The sequence below is a fragment of the Budorcas taxicolor genome, chromosome 13 (genome assembly GCF_023091745.1).
Source record: "Budorcas taxicolor isolate Tak-1 chromosome 13, Takin1.1, whole genome shotgun sequence".
Classification (NCBI taxonomy): domain Eukaryota; kingdom Metazoa; phylum Chordata; class Mammalia; order Artiodactyla; family Bovidae; genus Budorcas; species Budorcas taxicolor.
Genome location: NC_068922.1, coordinates 53,982,819 through 53,995,316, shown reverse-complemented (window position 1 = coordinate 53,995,316; position 12,498 = coordinate 53,982,819). Strand labels below are relative to the sequence as shown.

Below are 12,498 nucleotides of genomic sequence, written 5' to 3'. Positions count from 1 at the left end.
ACCGTGGTGCTTTTCAGACCAAAACCATGTGGCTTCCTCGCTTGGAGGTACCAGGTGCTAGGACCACTTAGTGATGAAAGGAAGACCTCCCCCAGCACCTGGGCAGCGGCAGAACAAGCGAGCTCCTCTAGGGAATGGCCAGTTCGCCTGGACAGACACGCAGCATCAGCCTGGGCCCTGGGTCTAATCGTGCAGCCATGTTCACAGCAGCCCTGAACCCCTGTCCAGACCAGCTCCTGGCCAACGGGACCGAGAACATGCTGGACTGGGCTAAGGGCGGCTGAGGGCGGACGGCCCAGAGTGCTGTCCCAGACGTGCCCACCTCCATCTGCCCGGAATTCCTCCTGCAGAGCAACTCATGATGCAGCCAGGACCCCGTGACCATCACACACGCCAGGCGCTGTGTTGAGTGATTCACAGGAGACAAGCCCAGAACCGTGTCCCCATGTCACAGACACAGACACGCAGGGCCCTGCTCCAGGAGCAGCTGTAGGGGCAGAATCCCTACCAGGCTCGCCTGGAGCCCCCATCCCCACTGCCCACCCACCTTCACCCACACATGTCCTCTGAACCATCACTGGTTATAACCTCAAGCTGCGCCTAAGAGGGGTGTGGGGACGACGAGGTGACATCTGGTACTAATGCATGTGCCCACCCAGGAAAGAGCCTGCATTTATACTCAAGAATGTTTTCAGTGACCCACCTACCAGCTAACCCAGCAGCACGGATTGTAGTAACGAGGTATTGGACACAGACCAATGTCCCTTACACGCTTCACCCCTGGAAGGGCAGAAGCTTCCAGTGACCCGCCCCCTGCCCCCCTCCCTGTCCTCCTCACACGCCTTGGTATGGAGGCTCAGCCCTCCCCATGGTTTCCTCCACCTCCCCGGCCCTCAGCACCTCCCATGAAAGGCCCAGAGTACCCCTGGTCCCCTGGACACTGTTCCTTCTCCAGTAGGTTCAGAACCCTGCTCCCAAGGGTAGGGGCAGCCTGGTGGGCTCACTAGGGGGGTACTCAGAAGGTAGTGTGAGCAACACCCAGGAGCAGAAGTGGCCTCTGCTTAGCCGGAGCGCTGGGATTAACAGAATCTGAACATTCATTGACTGACTCAAACAAACGGGGGAAGACACCCCCTTAGACACTCCCTCCACCACTGAACTCAGTCTATGCTCTCAGAAATGACCCGGTCCTTCTACAGACACTCCAGGGTGAGGCGTTTTCAGGTGCGGTACCCATTCAAGGGTCCCCTCCTGCCGCAAGAATCTCCACAAAGCCAAGTTGTGAAGTTTGACTTGTACTGATTTCTAACAAAATAGAGGTCTTTCTTTGTTCTGATCTGTGAAACTGTCAAGAACAGAGCTTTCAACTGTTACCTTGAAGACACAGACTGTCTGTGGGGCATCACGGCCCAGTGTAATTAGACACCATGATTAAAAAACATTTCATGGTTGTGGGAGGGAAATCCTACAAGGAGGCCTGAGGTCTCCAGACGGGCGGCCAGAGACAATCTGCCAAGCCCTGGTCTCCCTGGAAACCACAATCCTCCCACCTTCTCACCTTTGGGGAAATTTCCATAAGATTCTCCAACTCTCCAATCAATAGTCACTTCCTCCCCAGGACGGTGGGGTAGTCTGGGAGCTGGAAGGAGCTGAGGACATGGCCATTCAGACTCCAGCCTCCTCTCAAAGCAAAGCCCTGGTCACTTGCCCTGGGCCCACACTCATCCCCAAAGGCAGTCAGGGCGAGGAGAAGAGTGACCGGCCCGTGGGGTCCAGCCTTGCCTACTGAGGACATACGGATGAGAAGGGGCAGCAGGCAGCCTGCACGTGACCAGACATAGAGCCAACTGGTTTATCCAAGGCCATGCAGGAGACGAGTATATGGCCCCAAGGTCCCAGACCCTCATCCCACTGCCCCCAGCCACAGGCCCAAACTGTCGCAGGCCACCGGAGGTCTAGCTGACGCCATCTGAGGATAGAGGGGGCTCGGTGTACCAGCCCAAAAGAAGGCAACTCACAGCAGTGAGCTAGTCAGATAAGCCCTGGTCTCCAGGGGTCAGTCCCTGTCCTGCATCGCCAGCATTCTCCATCTGCCTATTTTAAACACCATTTCATTGGCAACTCCTAGTGGCTTTCGGACGTTGGAAGTTAGCCAATCTGCACCCCAGCTCTGGGCAGAGACCTCTTCTGGCGTGAGTGGGGCAACTCTGGAATTCTACCCCTTGCCTCAGTCTCCCCACCAGTGAAAATGGGGCCACAAAATAAGAAAAACCTGAGACCGGCAGACTGCAGGCCCACAAGATGTGTGGTTCCCCTCTCCTCCTAACTCAGGCCTCAAGCAGGTTCCCCACAACACCAGCCTGCCCGCCCAGGGGAAGGAGTCATGTGGGGAGGGGTCAGCCGGCCCAGGGACCGGTCTCCCTCCAGCCCAAGCAGAGGAAGGGACCTCGGTGCTGGGAGAGGCGGCCCGCCCTCCACCTGGTCTGAGATCCCTCCGTACTCAGGGAAGCCTCCTGCCTTCAGAAGTGTTTCTGGGGCCGCTCCCAGGCAGAGGCAGTGATGGCCATAGCTCCGGGCCTAGAGGCACGTTCAAAGAGACAGCCCCTTCTGCAAAGGGTGGGAGAGAGGGGGATGGGACCTGGCCTGATGCCCACCAAGCCGGGGGGGCCACAAGGCAGCCGCCTCCTTCCCCTCCTCTGATGCTCAGAGGGTCCGGCACACCCCTGCCTTCCAGAACCCAGGCTTTGGTGGCAAAAGGCAGAGGAAGGTGGCCTAGGAAGGCAACGCTGTCCACCCCACCACAATGCTCCCTGCCCCCATGGCTCCCCCAGGCCCAGCACAGGAGGGGCTTGAACTGGCTTGATTAATGAATCAACAAACCAAACTGAGGAGTGTCGGTCCCTGCTGGGGGCGTGGGGGGAGGCTGGCAGTGTGCACAGGGGAGGCCACACCCTCAGGGACCGGAATGAGGGCAGAAAAGTTCTCCTGAGACTGATGGCCTGGGTCCCAAGGATGGGCGGGGCCTAGGGACAGTGGTGGATTCCATGCTCAGGGACTGGGTGATGGCTGATGAACAAGAGAGGACAGAGATGTCGCTGTTCAGGGAGTATCCTGGGACCAGGTGAGGGGAGGCCCCACACAGTTCACCTCCACAGTGCCTTGGGGCAGGGGCAGCTGGGCCCCTTTACTGCCTCGGAGCCCCCATGCGCTGCAGGCCCACTTGTCCTGACTTAGGGACACTTGAGAAGGAGGCAACAGAGACCCCACCCTGGGAGTGGCTGCCTGGACCCCAGCCCCACACACTATCCCTACAGCTTTGGAAGCAGGAAGCACAGACGGCTGACTGCTTCAGGCTGGGCATGGAGGGGCCAATAGAGGGGCCCTGGGAAGCCCTGCCAGCTGGGACCTTAGTGTCAAAGCACAGAAAACCCTCCAGTAGCCCCACTGTAGGTCAAACAGAAGTGAGGGCACCGTGGGCTGTGTCCATGGATTAGAGGTCACCTCAGGCCAGGACCTGCCGGCCAGAGCCGGCCCCCAGGACCCCTTGAGCCCCAGCCCAGCAGGAGAGAAGACGGGGCTCTTCCAAGGGTGAGGAGCACACCTGGGCACATCCGCCCAAGGGGATTACCAGGGTGGAGCCACCTCCCCAGGGTTGGCAGGGCTGATGCGGTGCCAGGGAAGCCTCTGGGGACAGTGCCCAGGAGGTCTCCAGGGCCGTGGTGACCCCCAGGACACCCACTCCTCAGCAGCTGGGCACTTCCCTCCCAGGGTCTTCTCTCCCTCCCACGGAGGGTCCATACAGAGCACACACTCACAGGCACAGCACACTGCACCTGTTCTAGGTGGGCCCTCAGTTGGTCGGAGATGGTTTCCCAGAATCCACCCCTCACTCCCATCCCAAAATGCCTCTTCTCACAAAATGGCCGAGTCCCGGCCCCAGGCTGGCTGGGATGGGAGAGAGAGCCTGCAGGCTCAGAAGCCGTGCACGCCACCGGCATGGGTACACACACACACACACACAGGCACAAACGCCACACACAGGCAAACACCCATGTGCACACGCTGGCCCCTGGCCACCAGCCCTGCCTCAGGAGCCAGGAGCTCCCTAAACAGTGGGCCTGGGGACACCGGCAGCCCCTCCACAGCCAGGGCGGGTGGCCCCAGGATGGTGGCACCCCTTCTTCTGGGGGTCCGCTCTGCCAATGAGGGGGTCCAAAGACCAGAATGTGCACAGGGGCCTCAGGCATACACCTGCCCCTCCTGCTGCTGAGAGGGGTCAGGGCCGCGCTGCGCGGAGGGAGAGTGGAGGTGCAGGACAGCTCAGGGATGGGTGCAGGTCCACAGGACAGGACAGCCAGCTAGCTGCCCTGGGCCTAGGGCTGGGGAGGAGAGTAAGATTTGGACCCCTCCCCATTTCCGCGATCCAGGCGCTCAGCCTGGACCAAGAGCAAGCGGCTTGGGGGGATGGGGAACGGTAAGCCAGCCCCTCCCCCATTTCCCTTTCTTTGGGCAAACCCATCTAGAGGGGGCCCCTCAGGAGTCGAGATCCAGTGGCAGGACGGGCAGCGCTGCTTTTCCTCCCAGACCGGCCCTTTGTTCCGTACAGCGACCGTGGGGAGGGGCCTCTGGGGCTGAGGAGGGGAAGCAAGGCTCCCCATCCTGCGGGGGAGGGGCTGATGCAACCCAACCAGGCCGCGGGCGGGCGGGCGGGCGGGGGAGGGGGACAGACGCCCCCGCCCGGACCTGAACGCCGGATCTTAGAACTCCTTTCAACCGTATGTCTCCAAAATCGCTCTCCGACCTGCGTCCCCCGCTTGAACCAAGGGACCCCAGGCACACGGTGTGACCGACGCGGGCGCCCGGACACAGACGGAGGCCCTTGTCCCCTGCAGCTGCGCGCCCGCGGGCCACCAGCGGCCGATTGGCCCGTTGCCCCGCGACCCGCGCCCCCGCCCGGGTGGGCACTCACACGTAGGCGTGGTAGATGAACGCCCAGCCGCGCGGCCGCTCCAGCACGTTGTAGAGGAAATTTTGCAGCTTGCGGTAGAAGGCGTTGCGCTTGGGGGGCTTCCCAGCGCCCGCGCCACCCGCACGCGGCTTGCTCAGGATGCTGCCGCGCTTGGGGGCCTCGGAGCCGGCGATGAGCAACGCGCCGTCCCGGGTGGAGTCGGGCGCGCCTGGGTCCAGCCCCACGAAGCCCACCTTGAGCTTCTTCTCCCCGCTCGGGCCAGGGTACACGCCGCCGTTACGCGACTTCTGCACCATGGTGCCGGGCGGCGCCCGGGCGGGCGCGGGTTCAGCGAGGGCGGCGCGCGGGGGGCGGCGCGGGCCCGAGCCCAGGTCCCCGGCCCGGGAGCCGCATGGCCGAGGTGGCGGTGGCGGCGGCGGTGGCGGCGGTTCCGCGCTCCTGCCGGGCCCGGGCCGCGCGCGGGGACGTTGCGGCCACCTAGCTCCGCGCGCGCCTGGGCGCCTGGCCCGAGGCCGCGCCGGCTCCGCCCGCCGCCTCGCCCCGCCCCCCGTTAACTCCTGCACCGCCGGGAAGGGAGGGGAGGGGAGGAGGGGGCAAAGAGACGAGGGAGGACCGGCCTGGGCCGCTGAGACCAGCCCTTCCCGCTCCTGCGGCCACGTGTGCCCTGACGAGGGAATCTGGACCCCTGGTCCCCTCTGGGAGGGCGGAACCAGGCAATCACACCGCCTGACCAGAGCCCCCAGCTCTCCCTGGCCCCAGCTGAATTTTAACCAGCTGACCTGGACTGGACACCTCGGAGCTGCGGAGACAGGAGCTCTTGCCAGGCTCTCTGTTATAAAGCCCAGTCCCCAAGGACCTTGTGCTCCTGGCCTCTAGATGAACCAGGCATTCCAACGGAAGCTGTAGACTCCAGGCCCTTGGGTGAGCTGGGAGGCATCTAGGACTGCCTTAGAGGTGGCCTGAACTGGGCCTTGGAGAGCAGATCCAGGAAGGCACACAGCATGGGAAAGGCTGGGTTTGCAGAGACCTCAGGGCAGGAAAAGGGGCGTTGACGGTCAGGAAAGTGAGGCCTGAGACACCCCGGGGGGCCTGGAAGCCCCCCAAGGGGCCTGGGCTTTGTTCTGTAGATTCCAGAGGGGCCTGCGGCAGGATCAGCAGTTGGAGAGTCAGCCCCAGGGCAAGACCTAGGCCTCAGGCCACTGGGGACATTGACGCCACAATCCAGGACAAAGGAGGGCAGGCTTGGGACACAGACAGCAGGGTGTCCCTTGGGAGGAGTTAGCAGAGTTGGCTTCCCCTAGCCTTGGATGTCCCAGGGAGTGGGGCAGTGTTGCTGGAAGACCAACGGGCTCACTCCTCAGCCCCCGAGGGTCCCCTGCACGCTCAGTGCTGCCAGCTTCTCACCAGCCCCCTGGGAGCCCACTCTGCACACCTGGGATGTTGATGGCTGCACGTGGGCCTCCTGACCACGTTCAGACTTCTCCTACATTCACTGGGCAGTGTGGGATCCACCAAGTGAACAGCCTGTTTAATAGCTGGTGCGTCTTCAACAGTAACTTGGGGCTCCTAAAACAGCAGGACCCCTGGGGCCAAGTCACCCGTGTTGTTTGCCCTTTGGGTTCCAAAACCAGTGGCTTGATTTTGGGGATTTTTTCACTTGGGCAGAAAACAAAATGGACAGTGCAGGCACAGTGCTAAGTCATCTAGAATGTGGAAGGGGGGACTGCAGCACATGCCACGCACACATCCGTGCACACAAGTGCATGCCAGGGGCCACATTCCTGACCCCTACCTCCCTGCCTCTGTGCCTGGTCACTGGCTCTGACTGCCAGCATTAGGTGGGTTCACCCCCACTGAGCCCAGGATGAGGGAAGAGGAGGAGGACCTGGATTACAAAAGGGAGGAAGGGACCATTGCATCATGCATGCACTGGGTCTTCTCACCTGGGGGACACCCATGCTCAGTGCTCAGAAACCGGACGAAGCGCCTGTGACTCAAATCTGCATGCTCCATGAGGGCTGACCCAGCCCATCCTGTTGAGGGGAGGCCTCCCAGACCCTGAGGTTCCACCTGAGCTAGGCACAGTTCCTCCTGAGGTTGGATGGGAGAGCAGAGTGGGCTCATGGTTGGGGGGTTCACAGAGGTGCAGGTGCATCGAGACAGAAGCAAGCTTGGGCTCTGCGTCCGAGACCCTGGGCAGGAACAGAGGCCAGAGGGGCCCAGCTGCCTTCACCACCTCCTGGGGTGCTGAGCGGGAGCACCACCCTCCCAGCTGAAAGGGGACCAGGCTCAAGTGTAGGCCCGTGCTGCTCAAGTGCAGGCCCAGTGGTGTTGGTACCAACCACTTCACCGCATCTCTCGGAGCTCTGGAAGGTGAACCCTGTGTTGAGGTTTGAAAGCCTCTGCTTCTGCTGTTCAGGGCTCCTTCCTGTAATCATTTGTGCTTTCAGTTTTGAGTCTTGCACAAGTAGACTGCACGCTGTCCAGTGCTCCCAGCCCTGCCACCCAGACAAAACAGGTCATTGGAAACAGTCAGTTGGGGTGAATTTCATGCAGGCGACAAGAATTCCATTTATTTAAAAATAGATGGGAAAAGCTTTCAGGCTCAAGCCATCTTTGCCAAGACTGCACTGACAGGATCCAGAGAAGAGTGGAAAAATTCAGATGCACACGATGCCCAGCTCCAGTTTGGGGAGAAAGCTTTCTCCTGCACTCTTGAGCCAGGCGCTGTCCTTTCAGCACCACCTCAGAGCCTTCCTGAGACCAACGCACATTTTTGCCCTCTCTCTTGGCTTCCTCCTCCCATCCCCCACATCACTGGTTACACTGAGCTGTCATGGTCCCATCGGGGAGCTCAGCACACAGGGCTATGACCCTGTTTCCTGGCCAGGCTCCCCTGCCTTTGGGTGCGTCTCATCCACCATTGTGTCCCTCAGAGCCTGGCACATGTGAGGCCTGCATTGGGAGTGGGGACATCACAGCTGCCAGTGGCAGAGGCCATCTAGAAGCAGGTCTGGATCATCCTCTCTTTGGGAACCTTCATGGTGACCCTTCCCATGGCTCAGATCACGGCCTCAGCATTTCCCAGGAACCCACTTCTCCACTAGACTTGGGGTAGTGACTCTAGCTTCACAGACTTAACATCAGACAGTGGGGCCTGAAGACATCAGAGCATAGGGGAGCGAGTGGAGAGGAAGCCGGGTTTCCCCTGGCTGTCCATCCTGGCCAAGGGCCATAAGCATCGAGGTCCTGCAGGCCGTCCCCAGGGGAGGTGGCTGCGGTACCCTGCTGTGGGAGCCCTTTTGGTTGAGCCCCATCTTGCTTTGTTGACACCCTGTGGTCACAAAAAATGCATGCCCTAATGGTTCTTGCATTCAGCCCCTGGGTCCATGGCCAGCAACCACATGGATGTGGGGGGTAGACACTGAAAAGCAGCGTTTCCTACTTCACCACCGCCCCTTTTCCTCCAGGAGAAAAGGAGCAAGTTCCCTCCCAACCACAATGCCTTCAGAAAAACAGATGGTTCCTCCGAGCTCCACCAGGCCAAGAAGCAAGACTTAATTTGGGAAAACGAGGAGAGACAGGTTCTCAATCATACAACCTGGGCCTGAGCTGCTGTCGTCTCAGCGCCTTGATCTGGGGCAACAGGAAGTGCCTGCCCAGACAGAGTCCAGTCCCCCACCCCCACCCCCACTACTTGCAAGGAATTTTCCGTTATTTAGAGGAAGGGCTGTGTTATTTCTCCAGCTCATGGAAGGAACAAGGAAGTGAGGGAAAGATTCAAGACATGGAAGAATTGATTTTTTTTTAAACATCTTATGCACTAAAGTCAATATAAATTTAATTTATAGGTTCTTTTTGAAGGGTCAGATCTCTCAACAAGCTTCCCTGGCCCCTGGCAACCCAGCTAATTGCATGCAGGAGCTGACTTGTGTTCTTCAGCCACCAATAACACCTTGATGCCAGGAGTCCACAGTCACCTGTGACAGCGGGAAAAAATCAGGCAGCAGAGTTGGCCCTGGACACGTACAGATGGACAGAAATCAACACGGAGATTCTGGGAGGGGCTGGTAGGCTGTGCACTTTGTCATCGCCAGCCCATAGCTTCCTTAGAAGGCATCCCACATTCCCCTTCTCACGCCTCCAGGCAAATGAGGAGTCTGTAACCCCCGTCCCCATTCAAGTTCATGTGTTCTTGTTTGGAAGTGTGATCCAGGCCCCCTGGGTTCTCTGCGTGTCAATGCTCCCGTGGCAAGTTGATCCCCACTTTCCTCGCCACAGCCTTTTCATCTGGGTGATCAACTTACTCCCCACCCTTCCAGCTCCTCACCCTGGGCACACGATGCTCCAAGGATGCTCAAGCAGGTGAAGCGGGCTTCAGTATACTGTTCCCGCTGCCAGGAATGCTGTTCCCTCCATTAGCACCAGAAGGTCCCTGCTTGTGGGTCTCCCCTGAGGTGTGACCCCAGCCCCCACTCAGCTCTGGTTCACAGTCACAATCGGAAACTGTGCCACTTATTAGCTCGCCTCCTGTTCATCCCCCGCCCACCCAGACAGGGAGCTCAAGAAGAGGGCAGTGCCACACTCACATCCCTGTGTGCGTGTGCACACACACAAACACACACACAGCTCTGTACACACACACAGCTCTGTGCACACACGCACATCCTCCCACACACACACAGAGCCCCGCACACACACACAGCCCTCTGCATACACATAGCCCAGTGCACACACTCACATCCTCCCACACACACTCACATCTTAGTGCACACACATCACAGCCTCTGGCCCCGCCCACAGGAGGTGATGGATGAGTGAACAGTCACTTTTCTCTAGAACTGGAAGTTGCTTGGAGCCTCCAGCCAGGATGCGCCCTTGATGACTGGCCTGGGGCTTCTGTGGCTGGGGGGCAGCCCGTAGACTGTGGGTGGATGTGCACTGGAGTGCAATGCCGTGGAGACAGGCTCCCTACCAGCAGAGTGGTCAGCCACCCTGCCCGCACACAGGCGTCGGCATCTGGGTCCTGGCTGCCTGCCCACTGCCAGCCCTGGCTCGCTTGAGTGCCTGGCTTGATTGGCCAGATGTCCAGTAGGCTTTGGACAGAGCTGTCCAGCCTGGGGCAGGGCCTGTGGGCTGTCAGAGTCCCTTCCTACAGCCCCCTCACCCAGGACAAGGTCACCACACTGTAAGCCAGGGAGATGGGACAGAAAGGCTGGATTCCTGGACCAGCAAACAAGGACACACCTGCCTAGACAGAGCTGGCGCCTTCAGCCCACACTGAGAGCTCTGGCGGGGTGGCCCTTGATGAATTACTCCACCAGAAATACAGTCCACCCCATGGCACTGCCAGAGGCGACCTCACGGGCTTCTCTCAACTGTGTGACCTTGGGCAGACGAAAGGATCTTTGCAGGAGTTCTCACTGATCAAGTGAAGAGCCATGGCTCCCACCTTACAGGGCTGCTGGGGACTCTGAACAGAGATGACCTTGTAAAGCATCACCCAGCACAGAGCAGCCTCCAGGAAATAGCAGGGAGATGCATGGCAACCCCAGTCCTGGCTTACAAGCACTCTCTTTCTTGGTTTCTTATAGACCCTCCCCTGTGGAGGGTCTCCCAGCTCAGATACACTGATCCTGTCCCCTCCTGGTGTCCACTCACAGAGACAAGATCCAGTTAGGCCAGTCACTCTTGCCTAGGGCAGGTGCTACTGGTATCTAGTGGGGGCAGAGGATAGGACAGGCTCCCCACCCCCACAACAGAGAATTCCCTACCCCCTGATGTTGCTAGCACTGAGGTTAAGACACCTTGATTTAGGGACTTCCTAGTGATCTGGTGGCTAGGAGTCCACCCTGCAATGCACGGTACACGGGTTTGATCCCTGGTCCAGGAAGATCCCACATGCTGCAGGGCAAATGAGGCCGCGAGCTGCAACTACCAAAGGCCATCCACGCTAGAACCAGTACTCTGCAATAAGAGAAGCCACCACCATAAGCCCACGCACTACAACTAGAGAAAGCCTGTATGCAGCAACAAAGACCCAGGACAGCCAAAAATAAATAAATAAATATATTTTAAAAAGATACCATGATTCAGTTTAACAAGATTTCCTCTTAAGTTGCAAATATTTCTGGGAAGCTAGCCATTCACTCCTTAGTATGAAATAGTGCCAACAAATGAATTCTCTCCTTAAAGCTCCTAATAATACCTAAGCCAAGGAATGAGAATGCTCATGGCAAAAAGGCAGGAGTCTGGGGTATTGGGGAGGAGAGCTGCTCTCCCCCAGGAAGGGCTTTGGACAGGGCAAGCATCTTTGGGGGGCACACTGGCCAAGTGGCCACAGAACAGTCATCGTGGGAGTTCCACAAAGTAACCTTGGGTTTTCTACCTAACGACAGTCTCTACCTTCACACCATCACAGAGCACTGCAGTCTTTGGTTCTGTTTCACGGCTCTTGTCGGTAGCTGGGCACAGTCCTGGACCTCTCTGCCCCTCAGTTTCCCAGCCTGTGCATGGCGAGTAATCAGAGTAAACACACCACAGGATTGTTATGACCATGCACAGAGTTAAGATTTGCAAAGCACTAGAACAATGCCTGCCATGAGTAAGCGTTATATAAGCTTTAAAGTAAAACTAAGTGAGTCGATTCCAGGGCTGGCTCTGCAAACTCGCCTTTCCAGTGTGTGCCACCTTCCTCAACACGGGGACGAGGACCCTGGGTGTTTGGAAACACACTGGAAAGAACAACATGAGAGGATACAGGAGGCACAGAGCGTCCCAGGAGCCCCACCCCCACCCCAGCAGGGGCAGCCGCAGCCTTCCAAGAGAGCTGAGGTCTGCAGGAGCACCATCCAGCCCAGACCCCAGCCCTTCTGGTGTGTAGAGCACCCTTCCAGGCCTTGCCTACTCTGTGAAACAAGAGGTCTGCTCAGAGGCCAGAGATGGACGAGGAGACTCATGAACTCAACACAGAATGCAGAAACATGGCCGTGCCCCCTCCCCAACCCTCCCCATCTGGCTCAACTTTACCGCCCCATCCCCCCACCTTCTAAGCAGCTGAGCCCAGGACCCAGTCAGCCAGCTAGACAGACCTAGCTTCAAACAGCAGCTGGCACCATTCTTGCCACCAGAGCCCTGGGTGGGCTCTCTGGCTCAGAGAGCTGGCCCTTCAGGCACTCAGGGCTGGCGCGAGCCCAGCCACAGCACTATGCCCCCAGAGTTGCCAGCATCCCTGAGGAGATGGTTTTAAGAAGCTGGGACCACTTGGCCAGCCTCTTTAGAGAGACAATCCAGAGACTGTGATCTGGTCTCTGCCCCGCTGACCCTTCTAGGCCCACCCACCCTGCCACGGTAGATCCCAGACAGGCAGAGCCTGGACGCCATCACCTCCAGAGACTGTGATCTGGTCTCTGCCCCTCTGACCCTTCCAAGCCCACCCACTCTGCCAGGGCAGACCCCAGAGAGGCAAAGCCTGGACACTGTCACCTCCCCCAGCCCTGCCTCAGGCCCCGCTCTGCACACAGTCCAGG

At 59.1% G+C, this 12,498-nt stretch overlaps 1 protein-coding gene across 1 annotated transcript in view; it reads right to left on the bottom strand.

Moving 5' to 3' along the window:
* The window catches only part of KCNQ2 (potassium voltage-gated channel subfamily Q member 2), a 42,870-nt gene extending 37,605 nt beyond the window's left edge, over positions 1 to 5,265 (bottom strand). The window contains exon 1 of the mRNA XM_052650699.1: positions 4,970 to 5,265. Coding sequence (XP_052506659.1) covers positions 4,970 to 5,265 — 296 coding nt within the window. The remainder of the gene's footprint in view (positions 1 to 4,969) is intronic.
* Positions 5,266 to 12,498: the final 7,233 nt, after the last annotated feature.